This window comes from Capra hircus, chromosome 9, assembly GCF_001704415.2.
Source record: "Capra hircus breed San Clemente chromosome 9, ASM170441v1, whole genome shotgun sequence".
In the NCBI taxonomy this organism is placed as follows: Eukaryota; Metazoa; Chordata; class Mammalia; order Artiodactyla; family Bovidae; genus Capra; species Capra hircus.
The window spans coordinates 60,616,023-60,642,477 of record NC_030816.1 but is presented as its reverse complement, the minus strand read 5'-3'; the positions used below and the strand labels follow the sequence as shown (position 1 = coordinate 60,642,477).

General features: G+C 39.3%; 1 protein-coding gene across 8 annotated transcripts in view; it reads left to right on the top strand.

Moving 5' to 3' along the window:
- Nucleotides 545-26,455, top strand: part of AHI1 (Abelson helper integration site 1) — a 223,469-nt gene continuing 197,558 nt past the window's right edge. For 4 of the 8 annotated variants that reach the window (XR_001918550.1, XR_001918549.1, XM_018053237.1 and 1 more), the window contains exons 1-3: nucleotides 547-805; nucleotides 5,840-5,907; nucleotides 7,405-7,529. Coding sequence is in view for 4 of the 8 variants with exons in the window: in XM_018053237.1 (XP_017908726.1) it covers nucleotides 5,898-5,907; nucleotides 7,405-7,529 (135 nt within the window). In the remaining 4 variants the exon portion in view is untranslated. Of the gene's footprint in view, nucleotides 806-5,839; nucleotides 5,908-7,404; nucleotides 7,530-13,738; nucleotides 13,840-26,455 lie in introns of those variants that run through there. The other 4 variants (XM_018053236.1, XM_018053240.1, XM_018053241.1 and 1 more) reach the window with 3 other exon arrangements.

The following is a 26,455-nucleotide window of genomic DNA, read 5'->3' as shown; positions in this document are numbered from 1 at the left end:
GTTGCTGTTCTGTTTTAAACACATAGTTATCTCACTATAACTGTGATAACTCAGCCCCAGATGAATAATTTTTTTCCCTAAGATTTGATCTGTGGTACAATTCTGTATTCTTCACGCTTAAAAGGATGTTTCATTTCGTGGGCACGATCGCGTGGGGGAGGATGGTGGTGGTGGCTTGACAAGTGTATTTCTTTGCATCATTCATGTTTCTTTGCCTTGGCGGGTTCCACGACAGCGTTCGTCTGGCTTTGCCCCCTGCCGTTTTCCCCAGAGCTGGCTACAGTTCTGAAGAGCAGAGAGCTTCTTCCGGGTGACAGACGGGACGGTAGCAAGCTCCGAGAAGCACCTGCGTATTCCCAGGGTTCCGTCCAGCTCCAAGGGGAACAGATTCCCTTTCGCGGCCCGCACGGGCCCGAGGAGTCCAACGCGCAGCCCCCGAGCACGCGCCCCACCGTAGTCTGAGGGCGCGCGCGCGCCGCCTCCGCCTACGCCACACAGCAGCGCCTCCAGCCCCCGGAGAAGGCGGGGCTGCGGGAGGGGCGGAGCCACGGTGGGGCGCCGAGGCCGGCCGAGGTCCAAAAGGAGAGGAGGGCCCGCATCGGTTGTCATGGGGACGGCGCCGTAGGCAGGCGCTGACGTCGGCTGGAGGCGCGCTGCCAGCCCTGCGGCACCCGGCGGGTACTCAGAGCCTGGGAGGCGGGCGGCTGGGGTGGCTGGGTGGCTATTTCACTCCCAGCCCGCCCCGCACGGTCCGGGTGGTGGCTCCCTAGGGGCCCGTTGTCGGCAGTTCTGCGCCCTCTTCTGTGTGAGTACCCTGCAGGCTGGTGGTGGCGGGATCCCGGGCCCGGGAACTCGGCCTGCCCTGCCCTCTCTGGGGACAGCAGCGTGGAGGGCTGCTCAGATCCGAGGGCGTGGGGGCGGTGGGCCCAGCAGGGCGGACGGGGGCCGCGAAGCGCCACTGCAGTCTGACCGGCCCAGCGCCGCGGAGTGGAGAGATGTGGTTTTGAGAGTTACCTCTGCGTACTTACTTTTTTTCTCCTGTTCCTGGGCGGATCTTCTCCGGAGCGTTGAGCGTGTTGTCCTGAAAGAGTGAATGCAGTCTTTGCCTTTCCTATTCCTGATTCTGGTTTCAGTTCAGTTCAGTCGCTCAGTCGTGTCCGACTCTTTGCGACCCCATGAATCGCAGCACGCCAGGCCTCCCTGTCCCTCACCAACTCCCGGAGTTCACTCAGACTCACGTCCATCGAGTCAGTGATGCCATCCAGCCATCTCATCCTCTGTCGTCCCCTTCTCCTCCTGCCCCGAATCCCTCCCAGCATCAGGGTCTTTTCCAATGAGTCAACTCTTCGCATGAGGTGGCCAAAGTACTGGAGTTTCAGCTTTAGCATTATTCCTTCCAAAGAACACCGAGGACTGATCTCCTTTAGGATGGATTCTGGTTTAACAGCATACATTTAAATCAGATGCTACATTTATTTCCTTTTAGGGTGTCATCTTGGTGCTGAATCTTGAACCTGTGAAATGCCTTAATTACATCTGAGAAAGGGTGATCGATCTGTTACGTTTCTAAGAGTCTAGCTACATTAATAGGGTTATTTCAATATGTATACAAATAAAAGGAAATATATACTATTTAGGAATCTCTTCCAAATGGCTGTGCTACTTTTCAACATTACTATAAAAACATATACTGATTGGAGTATATGACTTTTCCTTCTTCTGAGAGAAGAATGCTAACAGTTTTTTCACTTGTTGCATTTATGATTGCTGTTACTGCTTGGTCTTATGGAAGAAGATTGCTTGTTATGAGGACTCTGTGAAGTTAAAAAATATATAAGAAAGAAATTTAAATGCCCCAAATTTTTCATTGTATTTATAATCTTACATATTTATAAATACTATCTTGATTTATTGATTGAATATGTATACGGGTTTTTGTTTCCTTTTTTCCCATGCTGTAAAATTCAGTAAGGAGTGAATCATCCAAGCCTCTGCCTGTTTTTTCCTTGATCTTTAGTCATTTATTGGCTGATAATGAGGTGTTTAGAGAAAAAATAAAATGAGATGAAATGTAACAGTTTGTTTTCCTATTTTGTATTAATGTCTCTTAGCAGGTCCTGTTAAAGGGATTGTGAGGGAGAAGTTTTTAAATATAATGACATATATGAAGTTCACAATTTCTTTTTAAGTTTAACCTTAATTTTCCTTGATGATCTTACTTATCAAATATAAGTCATTTAAGGTATTTGCTATAGTACACATTACTGCTTAGAGATGATTATTTCTGTAATGTATTTGCTGTGTTCATCATTGAATAATATTAGTGTTTACTAATTGGATTGTACATTAGACTATTAAATAATAGTAAATAATATAAATACATAATTATGTTTTGTCTATCACATAATTGTCTATTTTTGCCTGGAGAATCCCTGGGACGGGGGAGCCTGGTGGGCTGCCATCTATGGGGTCGCACAGAGTCAGACACGACTGAAGTGACTTAGCAGCAATGCTATAATAATCACATAAAGTAATGGGCCATCCACTGTGCTGGTCACTTTTCCTTTTCAGTATTTCCTCTTCTCCTTATAATAAAGGAGGTGCCATTTTCATTTCCCAGGCAAAAAAAAAAAAAAAAGAACAAGCCTTAGTGAGATTAAGTAGCTTGCCCAAAGCCATACATTCAGTAAATATCAAAACAAGAGCTTATGCCTGACTCATTTTGACCCTATTACTGCCCCACCCCCTTTTAAAATGGGAATACAAAGATGAAGAGAGCATAGGCCTAGCCCTCTCACAGCTAGCAGTTTGGTTGGGGAGGGGTGGGTAGTTTATCAGTGAAAATTCAGGAAGCAGGAGGAATGAAGATCAAGGCACTTCGAGAGCACAGTGTAGACCACTTCTTTCTTGAAACTCTCTTTTTCCTTTGGTTACTGCTCCCAGTTTTTCATTTTCTGCCTGATGTCTTTTAGTTTATTTTGTGGGCCCCAAATTTTCTTTTCAGCATTTTTTTCTTGCAATCATCACAAATATAAATAATGCCCAAATTTTCATCCTCTGTCTCATCACTGGATTGCTATATTCTGTTGTCTACTTAACATAAATGGATTATATGTATATGTATCTCCATCCTTACACACATCCATATATATATATATGTATATAGTAATAATAGCTATCATTTTTGAAGAGCTTGCCATACTGTAGGCATTGTGCTAAGTGTTTTACTTGCATATTCTTATTTAATCTTTATAGTACCTGATAAGTCATTTATTACTATTATTCTCTTTTGAAAGATGAGGAATTGAGGTTCAAGGAGATTAATCTACTGACAGGTAGAACTGGGAGTCTAACAATAGAGCTAGTGCTTGTAGCTGCTTAATATCCATCAGGTATCAGCCCAGCATGTCCCACCAAGTTCACTGAGTGTCCCTGTAAGAAATATCTATTATAGTTGTGGCTAATGTTGATGTCTGTTCTGAGGCACTCTTTTAGCATTTTAATTGTTTAACTCTTAACAATAGTCCTCTGAATAGTTGCCCTTAGACTGACTTTACAGATAAGGAAACAAATTGCCCAGCCCAACTCTTTGGTGGCTCAGAGGTTAAAGCATCTGCCTGGAATGCCGGAGACCAGGGTTCGATCCCTCGGTTGGGAAGATCCCATGGAGAAGGAAATGGCAACCCACTCCAGTACTCTTGCCTGGAAAATTCCGTGGATGGAGGAGCCTGGTAGGCTACAGTCCATGGGGTCACAGAGAGTCAGACACGACTGAGCGATTTCACTTTCACTTTCTTTCTTTCATACAAGTAACTGTGGGAGATTACAGTAACTGTGTTTTAAGCAGCTCCACTATACTTGCCGGTACTGTTGCTGCTGCTGCTGCTGCTAAGTCGCATCAGTGGTGTCCGACTCTGTGTGACTCTATAGACAGTAGCCCACCAGGCTCCCCCGTCCTGGGATTCTCTAGGCAAGAACACTGGAGTGGGTTTCCATTTCCTTCTCTAATGCATGAAAGTGAAAAGAGAAAATGAAGACACTCAGTCGTGTCCGACCTCACTGCAGCCTTCCAGGCGCCTCTGTCTATGGGATTTTCCAGGCAAGGGTACTGGAGTGGGGTGCCATTGCCTTCTCTGACTTGCCTATACTGTGCTATACTCCAATTAATAATACTACTGGTCTGATTATTCAAGTCTGAAAACCATGAGAATCATCCTTGATTCTTTGTTCTCTTTAGGAGATTTAATTTAATAAATTTTCTGCTCAGGATAAAACAAAAGAAGTAAGCCTTTCTTGATGGCTCAGAGTCATAATTCAGCTGTCTTCCTGATTGTTGAATCACTATGCTAGTCCCTCAGTTTTGTCTGACTCTTTGTGACTCTCTGTAGCCCCACCAGGCTCCTCTTTCTCTGGAGTTCTCCAGGCAAGAATACTGAGGTGGGTTGCCATTTCCTACTCCAGGGGATCATCCCACAGGGACTGAACCCAGGTCTCTTGCTTTGCAGGAAGATTCTTCACTGTCTGAGCCACCAGGGAATCACTATGGAATACTTTAAATATTAAATCTTCATTTGCTTTATATTTTTTCCTATTTCTGTGCGGCCAGGTTTCAGTTACTGATGCAGTTGGCTTTGCAGCCTCTCTATTTTCTAATCTGGGGTAGATTGGAAAGTTGATCAGCCTTATTAGATCTAAATCATCTAGAAAGAGTTAATGCTGGTCCGTATCAATAAGGAATGGGAGGTTTTACTCTGTGGATTTAATGATATCTATTTTGTCTCTGTACTGGATAGTTGTTACAGAAGTTAACTCACATAATTAGTTTATTTGTATAAACATTCTTTTTAGCATTTCTTATCAGACTTTTCTGTCCAAAGTACCACTAATACTAAAAGAAAATGTATGTGGATCTCTGGGAGTCTAGAACCTTAACTGATAACTGTTGAACCAAATAAAAAGAATTTTTTAAGTCTTCAGTTTTATTCTTAAAAATATATGCACATTATGTTTTAATGTGAGAATTAATGTTTTAGACACCCTCATCTTTTAAAAAATAAAAAATTTAAGAATATATATACTGAGCTTATCCATGTTTTAGGTACACAATGATACACACCCAGGTATTGATCTGAGAAGATGGAATGAATGCTTGTACTAAACCTTCTGTTGTAGCAGTATTTTCAGCGGCAGGCACAGAAATATTTAAATTCATTATCTGTGAATGTGCCACCCAGAAGTATACTTTACTAGTGCAATAATGTATGCACTTGGGAAAATCAATCCTGATATGGAGTTTAGTTTCTCAGAAGTACATAGAAATGTCCATTTATTTACTTAAAATACTTTAGTGTTAGTCACTCAGTCATGTCTGACTCTGGGACCTCATGGACTGTAACCTACCACACTCCTCTGTCCATGGAATTCTCCAGGTAAGAATACTAAAGTGGGTTGCCATTCCCTTCTCAGGGGATCTTCTTGATGCAGGGATCAAACTGGGGTCTCTCGCATTGCAGGCAGATTATCTACCATCTGAGCTACCAGGAAAGCCCAAATACTTTAAAAGCATACTAAGTTAGATACTTGTTGCCTTTCAATAATTAAAACAATTTTTTTCTTAATATATACATATTTTACTCAATTTTGATCCGGTTTGCTTCACTTTAAGACTCTAAACTGATTTAGATGTATTTGAGTTGTTTGTATAAGATAGGGATAAGAGAACTTAGTTTTATTTGTAACCTGTTGAGATAGTGGACAATCACATAATGCTGCATGAAGAATATTTTATAACTTTTATTTGGAAAATCCATTTTACAAATAAATCTCTTTGTTTTAATAGGATCCTGACTGAATCAGTGCTTTATACTATCACTCAATGCTCTCCGTAAAGCTGAGATATGCCCACTGGTAAGATTTCTATTTTTTATATGCAGTCCATATTATTTACTTTAAAGTGTGGATTCTTTTAAGGGATTCTTTAACCAATTAAGGAGTAAAGTAGATATCATCAACCAAATATAACATTTATAGATACTTCATGGTTTGATATTTCTTTCAAATGAAATGTTGGTAATTAAGGTTAATATGTGTATTCAGTGGCTGGCAATTTGGGACTCAGCTGGGCAGAGTAAATAACATATGGTTAGTTTTTATTTTTTATTATCAAATGGATATTTGACTTTAAAGTAGACTTTGGTGAACTTTTTCCTAAAAGGCAAGCTAGTAAATATTTTAGATTTGGTCTCTGCTACAACTTCTCAACTCTGCCATAGAAGCATGGAGGCAGCCATGATAATTCTTAACAGAGTGGGTATGGCTGTGTTTCAATAAAACTTTATTTATTAAAACAGTTGACTGGCCTGCAGGTAGTTTCCCAATACCTGCCCTGGGGCATTCATTCATTCAGCATTTATTTGAAACATGTTTGAGTATTTACTCTGTGCTAGACCCCATGATAATAGCTAGGGATGTCGTTATGAACTACTGGGTATAGTGGGAGAGTCACAGTGTATTTATATATATATATATATATATATATGTATACAAATAATTATACAAATTCAGGCTGGGTTAAGTGCTGTGAAGGAAAAAAAGTCTGCGGTGTGAGAAATGGAGAAATATAGATGAGGTTGTCAGGAAATGTTCACTTTACAGGCAACATTTAAAACAGGCATATATTAACCCTAGCCAGGTGTGAGGAGTTAGAAGACGTCTGCACAGGGTAGAAGCAGCTTCATGTGGGAAACTGCCTGTTCTGGCAGAAGAGCTAAAAAAGAAAAAAAGGTATGTCTGGCTAGAATGTAGGAATGTCAGGGGCTATTTTTTTTTAATTGAAGCTATACAGGTAGACAGGCCAGGAAATGAGAATCATGTAGGGCCATGTGAATGACTTCTTTTATTTTGTTCTAAGTGAACTGGGAAGCTCACAGTCTTAAGCAAGGACTAGCCTGATATGATTTATGTTTTAAAGGGGAAAACAACTTTCAGTTTTTAATATTTGTTGAACGCTTGATTCATTTGAGCCAGTCGAGCGTTAGTCATTTTTCATAAAAAACTGATCTTTGACTTAGGATTTTTCTGACTTTACACATAAGAAGAATGAAGTTTAGAGATGTTAAGTGACTTGTTTTAAGGCCACATAACTAACAGTGGCAGATGCTGTGTGCATGGTAAGTAAAAAGTTAACTTAGCAAAGGAAACTTTTGGAGGGAGTAGCACAAAAGGTAAGTGGGGTATAAGTGAGTTTGGTGTCACCAAATCCAAAAGAAATGTTGTTTAAGAAAGGACTCGTCAACTGTTTTAACTAAAGCAGGTATTTGCGAGGCTGTGGGGTTTTATTTTTTATCATGATGTATGTGATAGTAGAGTTGCAGAGAAAATGACATGAGTCATTATCATTTGTAGTTGAGAGTGAAGCTAAAGTGAAGACCAAAGTTCGCTTTGAGGAGTTGCTTAAGGCCCACAATGATCTAATACGTGAAAGAAAAAAAACGAAGAAAAAAATTGTCCAATCTGGAGAAAAAATCTCAGTGAGTAATTCATCATTTGGTAATGTTGAGTTGAATATCTGCCTAAAACCAAGAGTTTCATATGAAAACTCTAAGGAACTTTGGAAATTAAAAACAGCAAAATGGTCAATCACATGGTAAAACAAAGCTTGCCTTCGAATCAGCCTCACTCTTGGAGTATCAAGTTCTTGAGTGCGGCCCTACAAGAATAACAGACCAACTGGTTGAAGTGACCAGGGATACCAGGGACATGCAAACTAGCCATATTACACGGTCTTGCAGAAAACCCTTATTTTTAACCCAGAATTGTGAAGAGTTTAGGAAGTAATATCTTATTTCAGATACGTAATGGCTTGTCTTCACATAGACTTCTTCATCTGATTCTACCCAGCAGAACCAGGGGAAATCAATGGAATCTTAAAGAAAGAGTTACCCTTTTGTACTTGAGGTACCCTTTCAAATGATAGAATTTTTTGGTCCCTTGAAGGGACTGAAAATACAGAACTCAAAGAAATACTAAACAAGTCAGAAATTAACTACAATCTGATTCCCAGGGTATTAGAGTCTGTAATAGTATCCCAGTTAAGGCACTATTCACTCTTCAAACCTGTCTCGCTGTTTCCGTTTCCATTTCATACAGTCCTTTGACCATAATCTCTGTGTACTCACAGATACACACACAGCACAAATAAGTAACTTCATGCAAGTTCTGGCAGTTGGTACTTGCATGTTCTGGTAATTGATAAAAGGAATACACACATTCCTTTAACAGGAGTTTTATGAGTTATATACATCCTACATTTTACTTGTAGCATGTTTTAACCTAGTCTGTATTTTGTCATGAGACCTGTTCATTTTAGTGTTCTGTTTAGCAGCCATCAGTGTAATAATTATTTCTTGAGTGAAACAAAAAATGTAATAACCTTGGTTAGGATCCAGCTGCATGCATGTAAGGAGTTCCTGGCACCACAGTATACACTGCATACGTATACACTCCTTACGAAGTAAGAACCACTGACAGTTCAGTTCACTCACTCAATCATGTCTGACTCTGCGACCCCATGAATCGCAGCACACCAGGCCTCCCTGTTCATCACCAACTCCTGGAGTCTACCCAAACCCATGTCCATTGAGTCAGTGATACCATCCTGCCATCTCATCCTGTGTAATCCCCTATGTCCTTCCCAGCATTAGGGTCTTTTCCAATGAGTCAACTCTTCGCATGAGATCGCCAAAGTATTGGAGTTTCAGCTTCAACATCAGTCCTTCCAGTGAAAACCCAGGACTGATCTCCTTTAGGATGGACTGGTTGGATCTCCTTGCAGTCCAAGGGACTCTCAAGAGTCTTCTCCAACACCACAGTTCAAAAGCATCAATTCTTCGGTGCTCAGCTCTCTTCACCGTTGAACTCTCATATCCATACATGACCACTGGAAAAACCATAGCCTTGACTAGATGGATCTTTGTTGGCAAAGTAGTGTCTCTGCTTTTGAATATGCTATCTAGGTTGGTCATAACTTTCCTTCCAAGGAGTAAGCATCTTTTAATTTCATGGCTGCAATTACCATCTGCAGTGATTTTGGAGCCCCTCAAAATAAAGTCAGCCACTGTTACACTGTTTCCCCATCTATTTCCCATGAAGTGATGGGACCAGATGCCATGATCTTAGTTTTCTAAATGTTGAGCTTTAAGCCAACTTTTTCACTCTCCTCCTTCACTTTTATCAAGAGGTTTTTTTAGTTCCTCTTCACTTTGTTCCATAAGGGTGGTGTCATCTGCATATCTGAGGTTATTTCTCACAGCAGTCTTGATTCCAGCTTGTGCTTCCTCCAGCCCAGCGTTTCTCATGATGTACTCTGCATATAAGTTAAATAAGCAGAGTGACAGTATACAGCCTTGATGTATTCCTTTTTCTGTTTGGAAGCAGTCTGTTGTTCCATGCCCACTTCTAACTGTTGATTCCTAACCTGCGTAAAGGTTTCTCAAGAGACAGGTCAGATGGTCTGGTATTCCCATCTCTTTCAGAATTTTCCACAGTTTATTGTGATCCACACAGTCAAAGGCTTTGGCATAGTCAATAAAGCAGAAATGGATGTTTTTCTGGAACTCTCTTGCTTTTTCCATGATCCAGCGGATGTTGCAATTGGATCTCTGGTTCTTCTGCCTTTTCTAAAACCAGCTTGAACATCTCGAAGTTCACAGTTCACAAATTGCTAAAGCCTGGCTTGGAGCATTTACTTTAATTTTGAGCATTACTTTACTAGCGTGTGAAATGAGCGCAGTTGTGTAGTAGTTTGAGCATTCTTAGGCATTGCCTTTCTTTGGGATTAGAATAAAAACTGACCTTTTCCAGTCCTGTGGCCACTGCTGAGTTTTCCAGATTTGCTGACATATTGAGTGCAGCACTTTCACAGCATCATCTTTCAGGATTTGAAATAGCTCAACTGGAATTCCATCACCTCTACTAGCTTTGTTCATAGTGATGCTTCCTAAGGCCCACTTGACTTCACATTCCAGGATGTCTGGCTCTAGGTGAGTGATCACACCATTGTGATTATCTGGGTTGTGAAGATCTTTTTTGTATAGTTCTTCTGTGTATTCTTGCCACCTCTTCTTAATGTCTTCTGCTTCTGTTAGGTCCATACCATTTCTTTCCTTTATCGAGCCCATCTTTTCATGAAATGTTCCCTTGGTATCTCTAATTGTCTTGAAGAGATCTCTAGTCTTTCTTTCTTTGCATTGATCACTGAGGAAGGCTTTTTTATCTCTCCTTGCTATTTTTTGGAACTCTGCATTCATATGGGAACATCTTTCCTTTTCTCCTTTGCTTTCCACTTCTCTTCTTTTCCAGCTATTTGTAAGGCCTCCTCAGACAGCCATTTTGCTTTTTTGCATTTCTTTTCCATGGGGATGGTCTTGATCCATGTCTTCTGTACAATGTCACGAACCTCTGTCCATAGTTCATCAGATACTCTATCAGATCTAGTCTCTTAAATCTATTTTTCACTTCCACTGTATAATCATAAGGGATTTGATTTAGGTCATACCTGAATGGTCTAGTGGTTTTTCCCTACTTTCTTCAATTTAAGTCTGAATTTGGCAATAAGGAGTTCATGATCTGAGCCATAGTCAGCTCTCTGTCTTGTTTTTGCTGACTGTATAGAGCTTCTCCATCTTTGGCTACAAAGAATATAATCAGTCTGATTTCAGTGTTGACCATCTGGTGATGTCCATGTGTAGAGTCTTTTATTGTGTTGTTGGAAGAGGGTGTTTGCTATGACCAGTGCATTCTCTTGGCAAAACTCTATTAGCTTTGCCCTGCTTCATTCTGTACTCAAGGCCAAATTTGCCTGTTATTCCAGGTGTTTCCTGACTACCTACTTTTGCATTCCAGTCCCCTATAATGAAAAGGACATCTTTTTTGGGTGTTAGTTCTACAAGAACCGTTCAACTTCAGCTTCTTCAGTGTTACTGGTTGGCACATAGGCTTGGATCACTGTGATATTGAATAGTTTGCCTTGGAAATGAACAGAGATCATTCTGTCATTTTTGAGATTGCATCCAAGTACTGCATTTCGGACTCTTGTTGACCGTGATGGCTGCTCCATTTCTTCTCAGGGATTCCTGCCCACAGTAGTAGATATAATGATCATCTGAGTTAAATTCACCCATTTCAGTCCATCTTAGTTCGCTGATTCCTAGAGTGTTGATGTTTACTCTTGCCATCTCCTATTTGACTACTTCCAATTTGCCTTGATTTATGGACCTGACATTCCAGGTTCCTATGCAATATTGCTCTTTACAGCATTGGATCTTGCGTCTGTCACCAGTCGCATCCACAACTCGGCGTTGTTTTTGCTTTGGCTCCATCCCTTCCTTCTTTCTGGAGTTATTTCTCCACTGATCTCCAGTAGCATTTGGGCACCCACCGACCTGGGGAGTTCATCTTTCAGTGTCCTATCATTTTGCCTTTCATACTGTTTATGGGGTTCTCAAGGCAAGAATACTGAAGTGGTTTGCCATTCCCTTTTCCAGTGGACCATATTCTGTCAGAATGGAGCAGATTAGGTCTACCGTAGTGGATGCTGCTCTAAGATAGAACATGATGCTTTTGGTGTATGGTAGGGAATAGTGGCATATGGACAATGAACATTGCTTATTGGTATATGCCCTCACCTTGAGGAAAGTGGTTTACATTTGGCAAACCAGAAAGAACCCTGGACGCAACCAGAGTATTTTTATGGACTCAGACAAAGTGGAACTCATACTTTCTCTCTGTCAGAACTGAGCTTTGTGAGCATGAACACGGTACAGTTTGCGCCAGGGATGCTAAATTAAATGGATAACCAGAAAATGGGCAGAAGATAGGTCCACTTATCTAAGATCCAGTTTAGGTGTTGGGACACCTAAGGGATAGGTGATTAAAAGTAATTTACCCAGTCTCTTTTGGCACACACCAGGCCATCCACAGTCTCTCTTAATTTAAAGATAAAAGTATTCAGGAAGAATTTTTCAGCCGGATAGAAACAGATTATTCCTAGAAAGCAAAAGTATTTTTTTAAATGCTTTATTTTAAGAAATAGAGGAGAATACCTGTTTTATTTACTAAATAACAGTGCTTTCTTTCAAGCACTTCTAAATATTTTATGTATATTCACTAGTTTTTAATTTAATACAAAGAATACAATTATAGGGAGCTTCATTTACATTTATAGATAGGGAAACTAGATCACAGAGAGTTTGAATAATTAACCCAAAGTTGCATAGTTAGTGATAAAACTTTGATTCAAACTGACAATCTGACTTCAGAATCAACTGTCTTTACCACAACCCAATAGGACACTGTTCAATAAAATAAGTGATAGGACCTCTTTAGAACAAGAACTCCCATGTGTAGAACAGGCTGAGACTAAAAAGGAAGCAGGCTTAGATAAGAAAATTAAGCAAAGGGAAAGCCATAGAAGAATTCATAATAATGGAAGGTTTATCTTACTGTTTTTCAACAGTGTCTATCAGGCACTCTGATAAGGTTTTTACAAATTATCATTTCTGATTCTCCTGTTAATCATGAAAGTAGGTATTAGAGGTCTTATTTTGCACATGAGAAATTTTATAACCATCTGAATAGAAAACCACTTGCTATCTCTGCCAGGTTCATGTAGCCAGAAATAGAGTAAATTGGAGTTATTTATTTATATGTAGGTGGTGCTAGTGGTAAAGAATCCACCTGCCAGTGCAAGAGACTTAAGAGACACAAGTTCGATCCCTGGGTTGGGAAGATTCCCTGGAAGGGAATGGTTACCCATTCCAGTATTCTTGCCTGGAGAATTCCATGGAAAGAGGAGCCTGGTGGGCTATAGTCCATGGGGCTGCAAAGAGTTGGACACAACTGAGCACACACACAGACACACACACACATTTTTGAATGTATTAACATGTATCAAAAATTTTATTTAGCCCACTGATTAATGAGGGAACCAGTAAGATGTTATAACCAGCTCAAATGGATGTGATTTACAGAGATTTATATTATTTACCAGACAAAATTCAGTTGCATTATATATTAGTAGAAATCATTTACACAGCTTTCCCTTCTCCAGCGGATCTTCCCAACCCAGGGATCAAACCGTCTCCCATATTTCAGGAGGATTCTTTACCAGCTGAGTCACGGGAAAGCCCATATTATTATTTACCAGACAAAATTTAGTTGCATTATATTAATAGAAATATTTTACATAGATTACATACATTACAAAAATCTTTTACATTCCTGTGGACAGGAAACATTTGCATTGCTATGAGTTTTCTACATGTTAACCGTTTTTCTCTACCAAGTTGTAAAACAGTCAGACAGTGAAAGCAGAAATAACCAGAATGGATGAGCTAATTTTCACCCACTAGATTTCAAAGACTTTTACTCCACTAAAGTAAAACCAAAACAACCTGAAATCCTTCTATTTAGAGATAACCTACATATACAAATTTTGTGCCATATTTTTTAATATCATGTAAGAATTTTAGAATCTGGATTTAAAACTATAGTCTCTCCTTGATTCTTTCTTCATTGCTGCCTCAAAAACTGTACCTCAGGCCTAAAATAATAGAATTGACACTAAGGAAAAATTTAGTGATTGAGCAACAAATATGAGAGAAAATGGCTGAAATTAAAATGAAAGATACAGTAAATAAGGACATGTAGAAATACTTGACTTACAAGTCTGTGTTCCCAGACAGCACTAATGGAGCAGGAATAATAAAAAGAGCATGAGGAGGAAACCTTCCCGAGAATGAAAAAGGATGTGGGAAGAGATGAATCCATCTTGCATTCCAGGTAAAGTTTGAGATGAGAACTCTATCTGGAAACTTAAATTTCAAGGGAGAGAGAAATTTTGCTAACATCTAAACAGAAGAAGAAACATCTAGTATATTTCCAGCTTCTCTCCAAAAACACTAGAGTCCAAGGACAATGGAGCAATATCCATACAATATTCAGGGAAAATAGTGTTCCAAGGAATGTACTTGCCTACATTGTCAGTCATGTATGAGGGCAATAGGGAGCGTGTGAATTGGGAAAGAATTATGACTTGTGTCCCCTCCTGAAAGAATCAATAAAACTATGGAAGATAGATTAGTTGAGTGTGTAGTACTGTCTCCAGATACATGAATGAAAACAAAGTATTTAGGAATAGAGAATTTATAATCTGAAAATAAATTTGGATGAGCCTTGAAACCAGTTATGTATATAGAAATTTTTCCATTGTTTCTGCCAGGTGTTTCAAGAAGCTATGGTACAGGGATTAGTACTGATAACATTGCCTTAGCTTCTAGGGAAAAAGGTCATTTACAGTTTCATTTTATCTCACATTAACTTACATTTCAGATATCTTAAAAAGTTAAATGTAAAAATTAAATTAATAGACAAATATTTAAGTAAGAAAATAGAAGTGGGCTGGTTCAGTTTTCCAGTGTGGGAAGATAATCTGATTGTAAATGAAAGACATCCCAAATAATAAGAATATTCTCTGTCTGCACATAGAAGACCAGTAAGTAACAGATACTTTGAGTCAGAAACAAATACAACTTAAAGTTAGCTAGTTCATTAAAACTATGATTTTTTTTTTTATAGTCACAGATCTAGTACTCATATAGCCAATAACATAGTATTAGCTAAAACTTATTGAACACTTGTATTCTGGAATCAGAGTTTCTTTTTAGCATTCTATTCCCCTATCAATCTAAAGAACAACCTATGAGTAAGTTCCATTCCAAATGTTAATAAATAAAGAAATGCTACAAATAAATGCTTTGAATAGTAAGATGCTATATCTCTTAGGGCTTTCCAAGTGGTGCTAGTGGTAAAGAACCCACCTGCCAGTGCAAGAGACATAAGAGATGTGGATTCGATCCCTGGGTTGGGAAGATCCCCTGGGGAAGGGCATTACAACTCACTCCAGTATTCTTGCCTGGAGAATCCCATGAAGAGAGGAGCCTGATGGGCTACAGTCCATAGGGTCATGAAGAGTCAGACACAACTGAAGCAACTTAGCACGCAGGTCTCTCAAGTGAGCAAAAGGTATGAAAAAAAATTAATTACAAGAGAAAATGACATCAACTAATAAAAATACAGGAACACTTTAAAAGCTATTTAGGTTGGAAATCAGAATGGTATTTTTACTTACCAAGGAAGTATTCAAAAGTTAATTACCAGGGTAGAGAGCAAAACTTTTTAATATACTGTTCATACAAAGATGAAGCAGTACAAGTATGGACAACTTTTTCAGAAAGTTTAACTATAAAAAGGAGTATTTTCAGTGCTGATATTGGGGAAGATGGAAAAGGCAATGGCAACCCACTCCTGTACTCTTGCTTGGAAAATCCCATGGATGGAGGAGTCTGGTAGGCTGTGGTCTGTGGGGTTGCTAAGAGTTGGACACAACTGAGCGTCTTCACTTTCACTTTTCATTTTCATGCATTGGAGAAGGAAATGGCAACCCACTCCAGTGTTCTTGCCTGGAGAACCCCAGGGACGGGAGAGCCTGGTGGGCTGCCATCTATGGGGTCTCACAGAGTCGGACACGACTGAAGCAACTTAGCAGCAGCAGCATTGGGGAAGATAAGGGAGAGATTTGATGATACAGGACAGGAAAATTTTTTAGAACACAGGTTAAGACCCACCTCCTTATAATGAGAAGGAAAGAGGAAAAGATTGTTTAGAGTACATGAAAATTTGTAGATTTGGTAGTAGAAAGTTGCAGCTTTCCATTTGATGGCTTTTGACTCACCTGTGAAAGTGAGTCAAGAAGTGACAACATTGAACATCAGGGGTAAGTGAAGACAACTTGAAATAGCCAGTGTGCAGAAGGTACAGAATAATGCATACAAACAGATTATGCAGCGTGGGAGAATTGTTTGTAGCTTTGAGGTCTCAGTTGAATTTATTGGCCATATCTTTATAATAGTATCAGTCTTTGAAGTGGTTCAGTTTCTTCAGGCAGCATTCAACAGCCTGGTTATAGATATAGAGATGAACATCACTTAATTTAAACAGTGCCTGGAGTTTTTTCCAGACAGGTGTGATGGATAAAAAGTACATGGTAATGGCAAATGATGAATGAAGTGATAGATTATGAAATCAAAGCATTTAAGAACTAGAGACGAGAGGCATGATAGATACGGAGGATATATTGAGTTCAAACCATAATGAATGATTTATTGTGGTATTTATTTTATACCACTAAGTGGTATTTTATATCACTAGTGGTATTTATTTTATACCACTAAGTCTGGAGTGGTTTGATACTCAGTAGTAATAGCTGGAACTAATAAGCATAAATTGTTAAGTAGAGAATAAATACTCAAACTGTGGCTATTATTAATTTTGAAATTACATCTGAATTTTTTCCTAATTTAAAGGAAGGAATTTAAATCATTATCATTGTCAATCCTTTATCATCTTGATTTCACTCTTTGATTTTCTCCTATCTCATTTTATCCTAATGTTATTTCATAGAGGTAATAACTTCTTTAATGAATAACAGTTTCTAAAAATGTTTTATATGTTAAATTAATTTTAAAGGGTGGAAAATATGCTAGATTTTCTTGTTGTTCAGTCACTCAGTTGTGTTCAACTCTTTGTGACCCCATGGCCTGCAGCATACCAGGCTTCCCTGTCCTTCACTATTTCCTGGAGTTTTCTCAGGCTCATATCCTGAGTCAGTGATGCCATCCAACCATCTCGTCCTCTGCTGCCCCCTTCTCTTGCCCTCAATCTTTCCCAGCATCAGAGCCTTTTCCAATGAGTCAGCTCTTTGCATCAGGTGGCCAAAGTATTGAAGCTTCAGCTTCAGCATCAGTCCTTCCAATGAGTACTCAGGGTTGATTTCCTTTAGAATTGACTGGTTTGGTCTCTATACTGTCCAAGGGACTTTTAAGAGTCTTCTCCAGCACCACAGTTCAAAAGAATCAATTCTTTGGCGCTCAGCCTTCTTTATGGTCCATCTCTCACATCCGTAAACGATTACTGGAAAAGCCATAGCTTTGATTCTGTGGACCTTTGTCAGCAAAGTGATATCTCTGCTTTTTAAACATGTCTAGGTTTGTCATAGTTTCTTCCAAGGAGCAAGTGTCTTAATCTCATGGCTATGGTCACTATCTGCAGTGATTTTGGAGCCCAAGAAAATAAAATCTGCCACTGTTGCCATTTTTTTCCCTATCTGTTTGCCATAAAGTGATGGGACTGGATGCCATAATCTTAATCATAATCAATTTTTTGAATGTTGAATTTTAAACCAGCTTTCTCACTTTCTTTCACCTTCATCGAATCTCTTTAGTTTTTCTTCACTTTCTGCTGTTCAAGTAGTGTCATCTCCCTATCTAAGGTTTTTGATATTTCTCCCTGGCAATCTTGATTCTAGCTTGTGATTCATCCAGCTCGGCATTTTGCATGATGTACTCTGCATCTAAGTTAAATAAGCAGGATGACAATATGCAGTCTTGACATACTCCTTTCCCAGTTTTGAACCAGTCCATTGTTATACGTTCAGTTCTAACTGATGCTTCTTGATCTTCATACAGATTTCTCAGGATGGAGGTAAGGTGATCTATTATTCTCATCTCTTTAAGAATTTTCCACAGTTTGTTGTGATCCACAGGGTCAAAGGCTTTAATGTAGTCAATGAAGCAGATGTTTTTCTGGAATTCTTTTGCTTTTTCTGTGATCCAATTGACTGATGCTGGCAATCTGAGCTTTGGCTCCTCTGCCTTTTCTAAGTCCAGTTATTCATAATATTCTTTAGTTAGTTCATGTATTCATTCACCTTTTTCAGGCTCAACATTCCAGAAGCTCAGAGCTCTATTCTCAGGAGCCAGCCAGAGCTGATCCTGGAAACAGGCCTGGGATTTGCAGGATCTGAGGGCTGCTGAATTAACTCTTTTCTTCACAACCTCTAACCAGAATGATCAGAAAAACAAGGAATGTAAATATAATTCACTGCAGATGTGTTAAAGATCTAAAAAGGACAATAAAGGAGTATAATGAATAACTTTATGACAATAAATTTAGCAACTTAGATAAAAAGTATAAATTACTTAAGGATACAAACTACTGAAGCTCACTCAAAACGAGATAACTTGAACATTTTATATCTTTTTTAAAAATTTAATTTGTGGTTAAAAACCTGTGGGAAAAACTAGGTGGCTAGTTTTCTCAGCTGACTTTATTAATTTTACCAAACATTTGAAGAAGAAATCATATTAATTCTATATAAACTCTTTCAGACTGTGTAAAAAGAGGGAATACTTATCCATTCTTTTGGGGGGCGCAATTTTAAATTAATCTAATACTAAGAGAGAAAGACATTACAGGAAAATTACACCAGTATCCCTTTTGAACCCAGAGCAGATATCTTCCACAAAATTTAGGGAGTCAGTCTTATATAAAAATAATTATATACATTATGTAATTTATCTCAGCAATGTATTGAAAAAAATCAATGTAATTCACCATAAAATTAAAAAGCTGAAAGCCTTTGCTCTAAGCTTGAGCACATCACCATAGATATTCATAATTGTATAGGTAACCAATGCAATAATGCAATTTTTGAAAAAAGTATAAAGATTGTAAAAGAAGTAAAAGAATCTTATTCGCAGATGACAGAATCTCAAAAAAATGCTATTAGAACTATTTAATGAGTTAGCAGAACATAAGGTCTAAATATAAAAACCAATTGTGTTTTTGTACCAGCGGTGAATAATTTAAAATTTAAAATATCATTTGTAATAGTAACCAAATATGTATCTAGGATACATTTATCAAAATATATGCAAACCTGGATACTGAAAATCCCTAATCTGCTAAAAATCAAAACCAAATAGATATATCCATGTTCATGGATTGTAACTATTGTCAGATAATTATTGACAGATTATTATTATCCATTCTCTGAAAATTTGATCTATTGATTCAATGTAATCCTAATCAACATGCCAATAGACTTTAAGAATTAAAAATCTGATTTTCAAATATATTTGGAAATACAAACAACACACTTAGAACAGCCAAAACAATTTTGAAAAGAAAGAACAAAGTTGAAGGAATTTTATCATCTGATTCAGAACTCATTGTAAAGCTGTAGTAACCAGGACAACCTGGTATTGTCATAAAGGTGGACATGTAAGTCATAAATCAGCAGAGAGTCTAAAAATAGACCCCAGTGTATGTGGTCAATTGATTGTTGCCAAAATTACCAAGATACCTCAGAGGGGAAAAGGATAATCTTTTTCAACAAATTTTGCTGGAACAATCAGATATACAATATTATAAACTATGACCATATCATATTCAGAAATTAAGTAGAAATGGATCAATGACTTAAAAAATTTAAGAGCTAAATTCTACATTTATAACTTGTAGAATAAGCAAGATAAGCTTGGTAACCTTGAGTTATGAATAGATTTCTCAGGATACAAAAGTATGAACCATAAATGAAAAGGGGGTTAAATTGGGCTTTGTGAAAATTCAAAACATTGCTAAGAAAATCAAAAGATAAAATTATAAGTTGAGAGAAAATATTTGCAACACATTGATAAAATGTATTTAGAAAACTTTGGGAGCTCTCAGAACTCAATGATGTGAAACAACGTTGTGAAAATGGGCAAAAGAGTTGAACACTTAACCAAAGAGATACTGATAGGAAATAAGCAAGTGTAACGATGTGCTTAGTACAGTGTGTATACTCAGTTGCTCAGTCGTGTCCAGCTCTGCGACCCCACGGACTGTAGCCCATGAGACTCCTCTGTCCATGGGATTCTCCTGGTAAGAATACTGGATTGGATTGCCATTTCCTCCTCCAGGGGATCTTCCTGACCCAGGGACAAAGGTATCAAACCTGCATCTCCTGTGTCTCCTACATTGCAGGTGGATTCTTTACAGCAGAGCCATGGGTGAAGCCTGCTTAGTAATGCCTTTAATAATTAATTTGAAAACAGTACAGAGTGTTATGCCCAGAGTCCAAGTCCTCAAAACTGAGAGAATAAGACGTCCACAGCAATGCAAAAGCATAAAGGGGTTTATTACTAGCTCGAGCCAGGGCCCAGGTTTCATCCAGCACAGTGGAATCCGACAAGGGCCCTGAGTTCTGAATCCCATATACTTTTATACAGATGGTTCTTTGTTTCTGTAACAGCATAGCTGATTGGTTAAATCGTACGCGCGCTTGACTTTTAAACCTCGCATCCCTATCTGGATTGGCTCAGGTCTGGCACGGGCGGGGGGATACGGGGATTTTTTTGATTGGTCTAGCTACACTGCCTGTGGGCTTGCCCCTTAGAGTCTGTCCTGGCTTCAGTTTGGTCCTAACATTCCCCCGTCTTCAGCTACATAGAGGAATCTTCCTCTTTATTTTGGGGCAGGGCCTGATACTGTTGCCTCAGTACCATCAGTTGGACGGTATTGACTCGGTCTTTTACAAAGGCAACAAGCTTAGTTATTATGCATGAACCAAAAGTAAGTATTAATAGTAGCACTATTAGAGGGCCCACCAGGGTAGAAATTAGCATTGTTAACCACAGGGACTGTTGGAACCAGGACTCAAATTAATTTTGAGACTTCTTTTTTTTTTTAAAGCCCTTTTTTATCTTGGCCAGGGACTCCCTGATTACCCGAGTGATTTATACAAAAACAACGTTTTTCCCCTAACACAGCACATAGGCCACCTGAGAGACTTCATACTCAAGATACTTTTTGGGAATTGGGGCGGAGGTCTCTTTCTTCTGTGATTTCTTCCTGCTGTGCATGGGCGTAGGCCTGCCTAGCAGAGCAGAAGTCTCTCTACCTGATCTAAGTTGGGGTTTTTTACATCTGAAACCAGCTTCTACCCTTGTAGTTGCAGCAATTTAGTTGGCCCCTCTCAGAGATGAAATAGACAAGGGCCAAACAAGAGACCTAACAGGATGGTCATCTCTGGTCCCTGGAAACAGCAGGCAACATTTGGGGTGAGGGTTACAGGGTTTGTGACCCCTTCTGATTGGTTGGTGGTGAGGCAACAGAGCAGTGCTCCAAGAATCTTGTGTTCAGTCTGAAATTACCATCTTTTACCTGGGTGGGGGCTCAAAGACATTGTTATGCATATTTCTTTGAGTAGGAACCAGGACTCTGTCTGGAGGCTGTGCCAACCTTTGATAGTTTTTGTTTTTGTATCCCCTCCCTTCCCTGATTAGCAGTTGTTTGAATCTATGCTGTGGAATTCAGGGAAGGCCAAGGAGGCTGAACAAAGTCTATATCCTACAGATAAGAAATGGAGAACACAGAGCAGATCTGTACTCCAGAGCCCCACAGAGTCCCGCTCAGTTTTAATTTTAGGGAACTAGGCAACAATGACTATAACTTTCTGTCAAAATGGGGCATAGGACTGCCCCAGCTTGGAGTATAGACACTGAATCAGAAGTATTCCTGAGTTCCAAGTTTTAGATCTGAGTCTTGTATGATTAAAATCCTAATCTCATTTTTTTTTTTTAGAAGAATAGGTCTGAAACCCAGTCTGGACCTGGCACTTCAGGGAGCTTGTAGCCATGTAGCCAGTTGCCTAGTTTTATAAAAAGTAAGGTTAGTAGCTTCCAGCAGACATTGTTTTGAAAATGGTGGCATCCAAGCCTGACATGACTCAGAAAACTTAAGTGTTTAGCAATACAAGGTCTAATCTGAAAGTACACCCATAGCATCACCTAGTTTTTTTCCAGGATACCTGAACCATAGCTACTCTATTTTGACTTTTAATTTTAAACTATTTTTTTAACAGCCAAGAGCAGATTTTACCGTTAATGACATCTGTGTTTTTCTAGATATGAGAAGATGCAAGAATTGGGACTCATAAAATCTTTTCCTGAAAAGATCTAACTATCTGATGGCCTGTTTTGCCAGTTTTTCCCAGAGCACAGAGTGCCTCATTTCTGATTTTTACCCTCAACTCCTTTCAGGGGCGTTGAAAGTCAGCAGTTGCAGCAGCCATGATTTAATCTTTGTAGATGCAGATGGCGAGTGTCAGTCTTCAGTTGGCAGAGCCCCTTTTTGCTCATAAACTTGACCATGATTATGAAGGGGGCACTTCATGACCATTTTATCCTGTGGTGCTGAGGGTGTCCATTTTCAGGTAAACAGGCCACTCAATGTGCTGTTACTGGACTAGGCCATGAAACAGTATCTAAAATTCTCTGGACTACCTGTCTTACTAGCTTTTTGGTCCAGGAAAATATTTCCTCTTGTTGCTACTTGCCATATCTAGAGTTACAGTTACCATCATCGATCTCATATGGGACTATATATTATTCTATTAGAAGCCTCACACACATACAGTGTAAGAAACAGCAATTTTGTAAAACAGGTGAAATACAAATAACATAGCCAGCAGTATTAGTAAAGTCACAAGTAAGACTTATGTTAAGAACTTTCATTAGATGTAGCCCAGTAGATCTTCAGGTCATCTGACTTAGTCTGCCCTGTAGAATCTTTATCTTTCAGGAAAATTATATATTGGCACCATCTATAAGGCACATAGCCCAGTTTTTTAGTGTCATTAGACTGATTATCTTTAGTAGGATTAAATTTTTTAAGTAAATTTTCTCAGGGCCAACCAGTTAAAGTCTGGTAATAGAGAAATTTACCAAGATAACCCAGAACTAGACACAGGTTATTGACCACAAACCCAACAATTGGATTGATTTTGAAACTAGCACAGGATCAGGCCTATGATAGAAAAGCATTTGACTTACATGCAAAGGTCTAAGAAGTCAAGAAAATATAAATGATCATACGAATCAGGTCCAGCATCTTGGGGAAGCTGTCTACCTCTGATGTCGTCGTCTTCTCATCCTGGTGTAGTGTAGTTTCTCCTGATAAAAAAAAGTCTTTCCATCCATGTTGGAGACAGTCCCTTAAATTATGTCTTTTTCCAGTCCTGGTTGTAGGTCATGAGGCATCTGATCTTCATCCAAAGGTAGATTACTGAGATAAGCTTCAGAAACAAACTTAGGGTGTTAAGAATTAAATTAAATTTTATATTAACATCTCATAACAGCAAAGAAATATCTGAGAGATGAGTCTTACTAGATGCAGACCTCCATTAACAAACTGATATTTAACATTTTGAAATATCTTTTTTCTCCTTAAAGTTACCCTTATTTTTATTAAATATAACCAAATTAAGACTAGTTTGTTTGCAAAATAGGTCTGTTCTCACTGATTTTGGTCTGATGATTTTTATAACCATAATTGATTATAGGCTTTTTATTTTGCTGAAACATTTATAGAGTCTCAGACTGAACTTTTAAAATAAAACAGGGCTGGGAAACTCACACCAAAGGCTTATCACAGATTTTGCCTAACAAATCTAGGTGAATTTTTCCCTTTTTAAGGTCTCAAAAATTTCTTGCGATTTTTGTATCCGTGAGATAACCTTCCTAACTCATTTGATAAACTTACTGGAAACCTAAGAACTTCCAATTTTTGGAGGAGTCAGATAGAAAATATAATTAATGCTCACTGGTTCATTCAGTCCTTTTGCTAACTTTTGTGAAAGGTTTTTCATTAAAATACCAGGACATATCAGAATGTTAAAAACTCCATATAATTTTTAGGATATCTGTATTAGTAATTGTACCATACATTATAACCTGAGCGGATTTATTACTCATTTGATAATTTTTTTTTAATGTAATGTAACCAACCAAATAAACACAGTTTAATATCTCTCTTTGGGATGCTTCAGGGGCCCTCTGAAGCACCCCAAAGTTAGCTAGAAGCCAAAAGTGCTTCATAGAATGATTTAGGAAGTTTTGTCAACCAATATCAGAAAGGTTTCGAGCACTCAGTCAGATGGGACTGTGAAACAATAGCTATTCACTCAGCCAAAGTAACAATATGGGATTTCAGAGGCAAATACAGACCATTTAAGGAGCAAATGAACTTAAATCTATTGTCAAATGCAGTTTAACATCTGAAGAAAGTGTGTCCTTTTAACAGAGAGAAAAGCCAAATTCAAGTTTTTGCGCCAGCTTATTTTTAGTCATTAACAGTCCCAAATTTCTTTAGCTTCTTTGTAAGAGGAAACTAATGTTCAGTAATAAATGTTTCAAAATTTTACTCTATTTGGAAATGAGCTAGCTAGTCAGTGAACTTCCATCACTTAGTTTAGCACAACCCACTTTAAGTTACCCCAATTTGGACAGACTTTCAGACAGACATTCCTAAAGCATAATTATTTTTAATAAAGTCTATCTAAAAGTTCATATCTCATTTACATTTTTTTGAAGTTTCTTTAATTGAGGTAATTTTCTTGTTGACAAACTTGTAACATATAATATTTAACATATTAAACCTAGGTACAATGAAACTATTTTTTTTTAATGTTAAGTACTCTAAGACATGTCTATATTAAATAGGTCAACAAACAAACATTAATATCAGGTATTTAACATTGAATATTTTCCAGTTTACATGAACCTGCAATTTATTGTTTAATTTAGAATTACTTGATTTGTAAGTACTTAACCTTTTTTAAGCCAGATAAATAGATCTCATATACAAATTAACCTCAAAAATATTACCCAGAGACAGAGACATACCAAGACATATTTAGACAGACACAGTGCAAGATTTAGCTTTAAGTCTTTTTTTTTTCCTCCTCAGTGTCAGGAGTTAGAGATAGTCTAGATAAGTATTCTTAAGAGCCCTGGTCTCAAGGCACAGGGAAAGAAAATCAAGTTCTAACAAATGGCAGCAGGTCTAAACCACATGGTGGCCAGACAAAGCAAAATGGCCATCAAAAATCACTACACAGATCACAGAGTTAAAACACACACATATAACCCCGGCAGTCCTCATCAAAGTGAAGGTGAAGTCACTGAGTCGTATCAGACTGTTTGCGACCTGTGGACTGTAGCCCACCAAGCCTTTCCGTAACATCAAAGTTTTTAAGGGAGGAAAGGAAGCCAGGTTGAAAGATGGGGGAGGAGGCGGGAGAGGGGGCAAAAGGGGTGGCCTTACAGACGTCTCCTGCCACCTACAGATACCCAGGCCTTACGGGACTTTTCCCTGGGCTTCCAGAGAAGGGAGGACTGGAACTTGGCCCTACCAGAAATCAGAACCAGAATTTGAGTTTTTTTGCCAAGAGGAGGTGATCAGTCTCCAATCCTCAGCTCAGGCTGAGGACCCTTCAGCCAGATTTCTGTGTCTAGGACCAGGGGACTAGAAAAACAGGGAAGGATAGGAAGGGTTAAGGAGAGGAGACAGAGAGGGAAGGGGAGAGAGATCAATAAAGTTTTTTTGTTTCTTACCGGTCGGGGCACTCTGGCCAGTTGTCTGCGTCAGGAGGAGACCTGGGACAAAAGGGTCCCAGTTGCAGCCACTGGGTCTGGTCCATTGGCAGGCAAGCTGGCCCCTGAGTACCCCGAATGGTCAGGATGTCAGTCTCGGCGAAGAAGAATCCCACCAGAGTCACCATTTGTTGCAGGAAGAGGGACCCCTTCCAGGGCTCTTGCCTAACACTCAGAAATGAATTGTCCGAGGAGACATATGTGCTGACAAAGCAAGAGATTTTGTTGGGAAAGGGCACCCAGGTGGAGAGCAGCAGGGTAAGGAAACCCAGGAGAACTGCTCTGCCACGTGGCTCACAATATACAGGCGGTGTCTCCTTTAAACCTTTCCCGAACTCTTCCGGTTGGTGGAGGCTTATTAGTTCCGTATTCTTTATCAGGATCTCCTGTCATAAAACAACTCATGCAAATCATTACTATGGTGCCTGGCCAGGGTGGGGCGGTTTCAATCAGTGTGCTTCCCCTAACAATTCCCCCCACAAGATGGGGTATATAGCGGCGCCGTTGGTTCAGGATCCTTGAGATTCTTTGGGTTCTTTCTTACATGTGTCGCCAACACCTGAGGGGTAGAAAATCCCTGTTGAGGCAAAAAAAGGTTTTACCCAAGGAGGGGGCGGGGCTTGGTCAGGGCGTCCGATCCGCAGTCGGAAGATGATATCTCGGACTTGGTGTACAGTTCCCAAGTCAAAGGTGCTTTCTGAGGGCCAGCCTACATGGAAAGTCGGCCATTCTGCGCTGCAAAAAGTTATTAATTTGTTCTTCTTCACCAGCACCAATAGATTCTGTGCTCTAGACTTAAAATCAGAAAAATGGTCAGTCCTAAGGGACAACGGAGTGGAAGTCTCTTGCCCCATGATTACAGGATAGAACACAGGAGACGACGAACGCACAGAGAGCAGTGAGAATGCCGGCACACACAAAGATGTGATGAACAGAGGAGACAAACCTCGGCCGAGAACACAGTACTATGTCTTCCTGGGCCCCCTGAACCCTCCTATCCCTGTAGGTTATCTCACCAACAAGGCGTTCACAGAGCCAGCCGCCTTCCCAGCACGATGCCGGGCCTCGGCCTTACGCCGGCT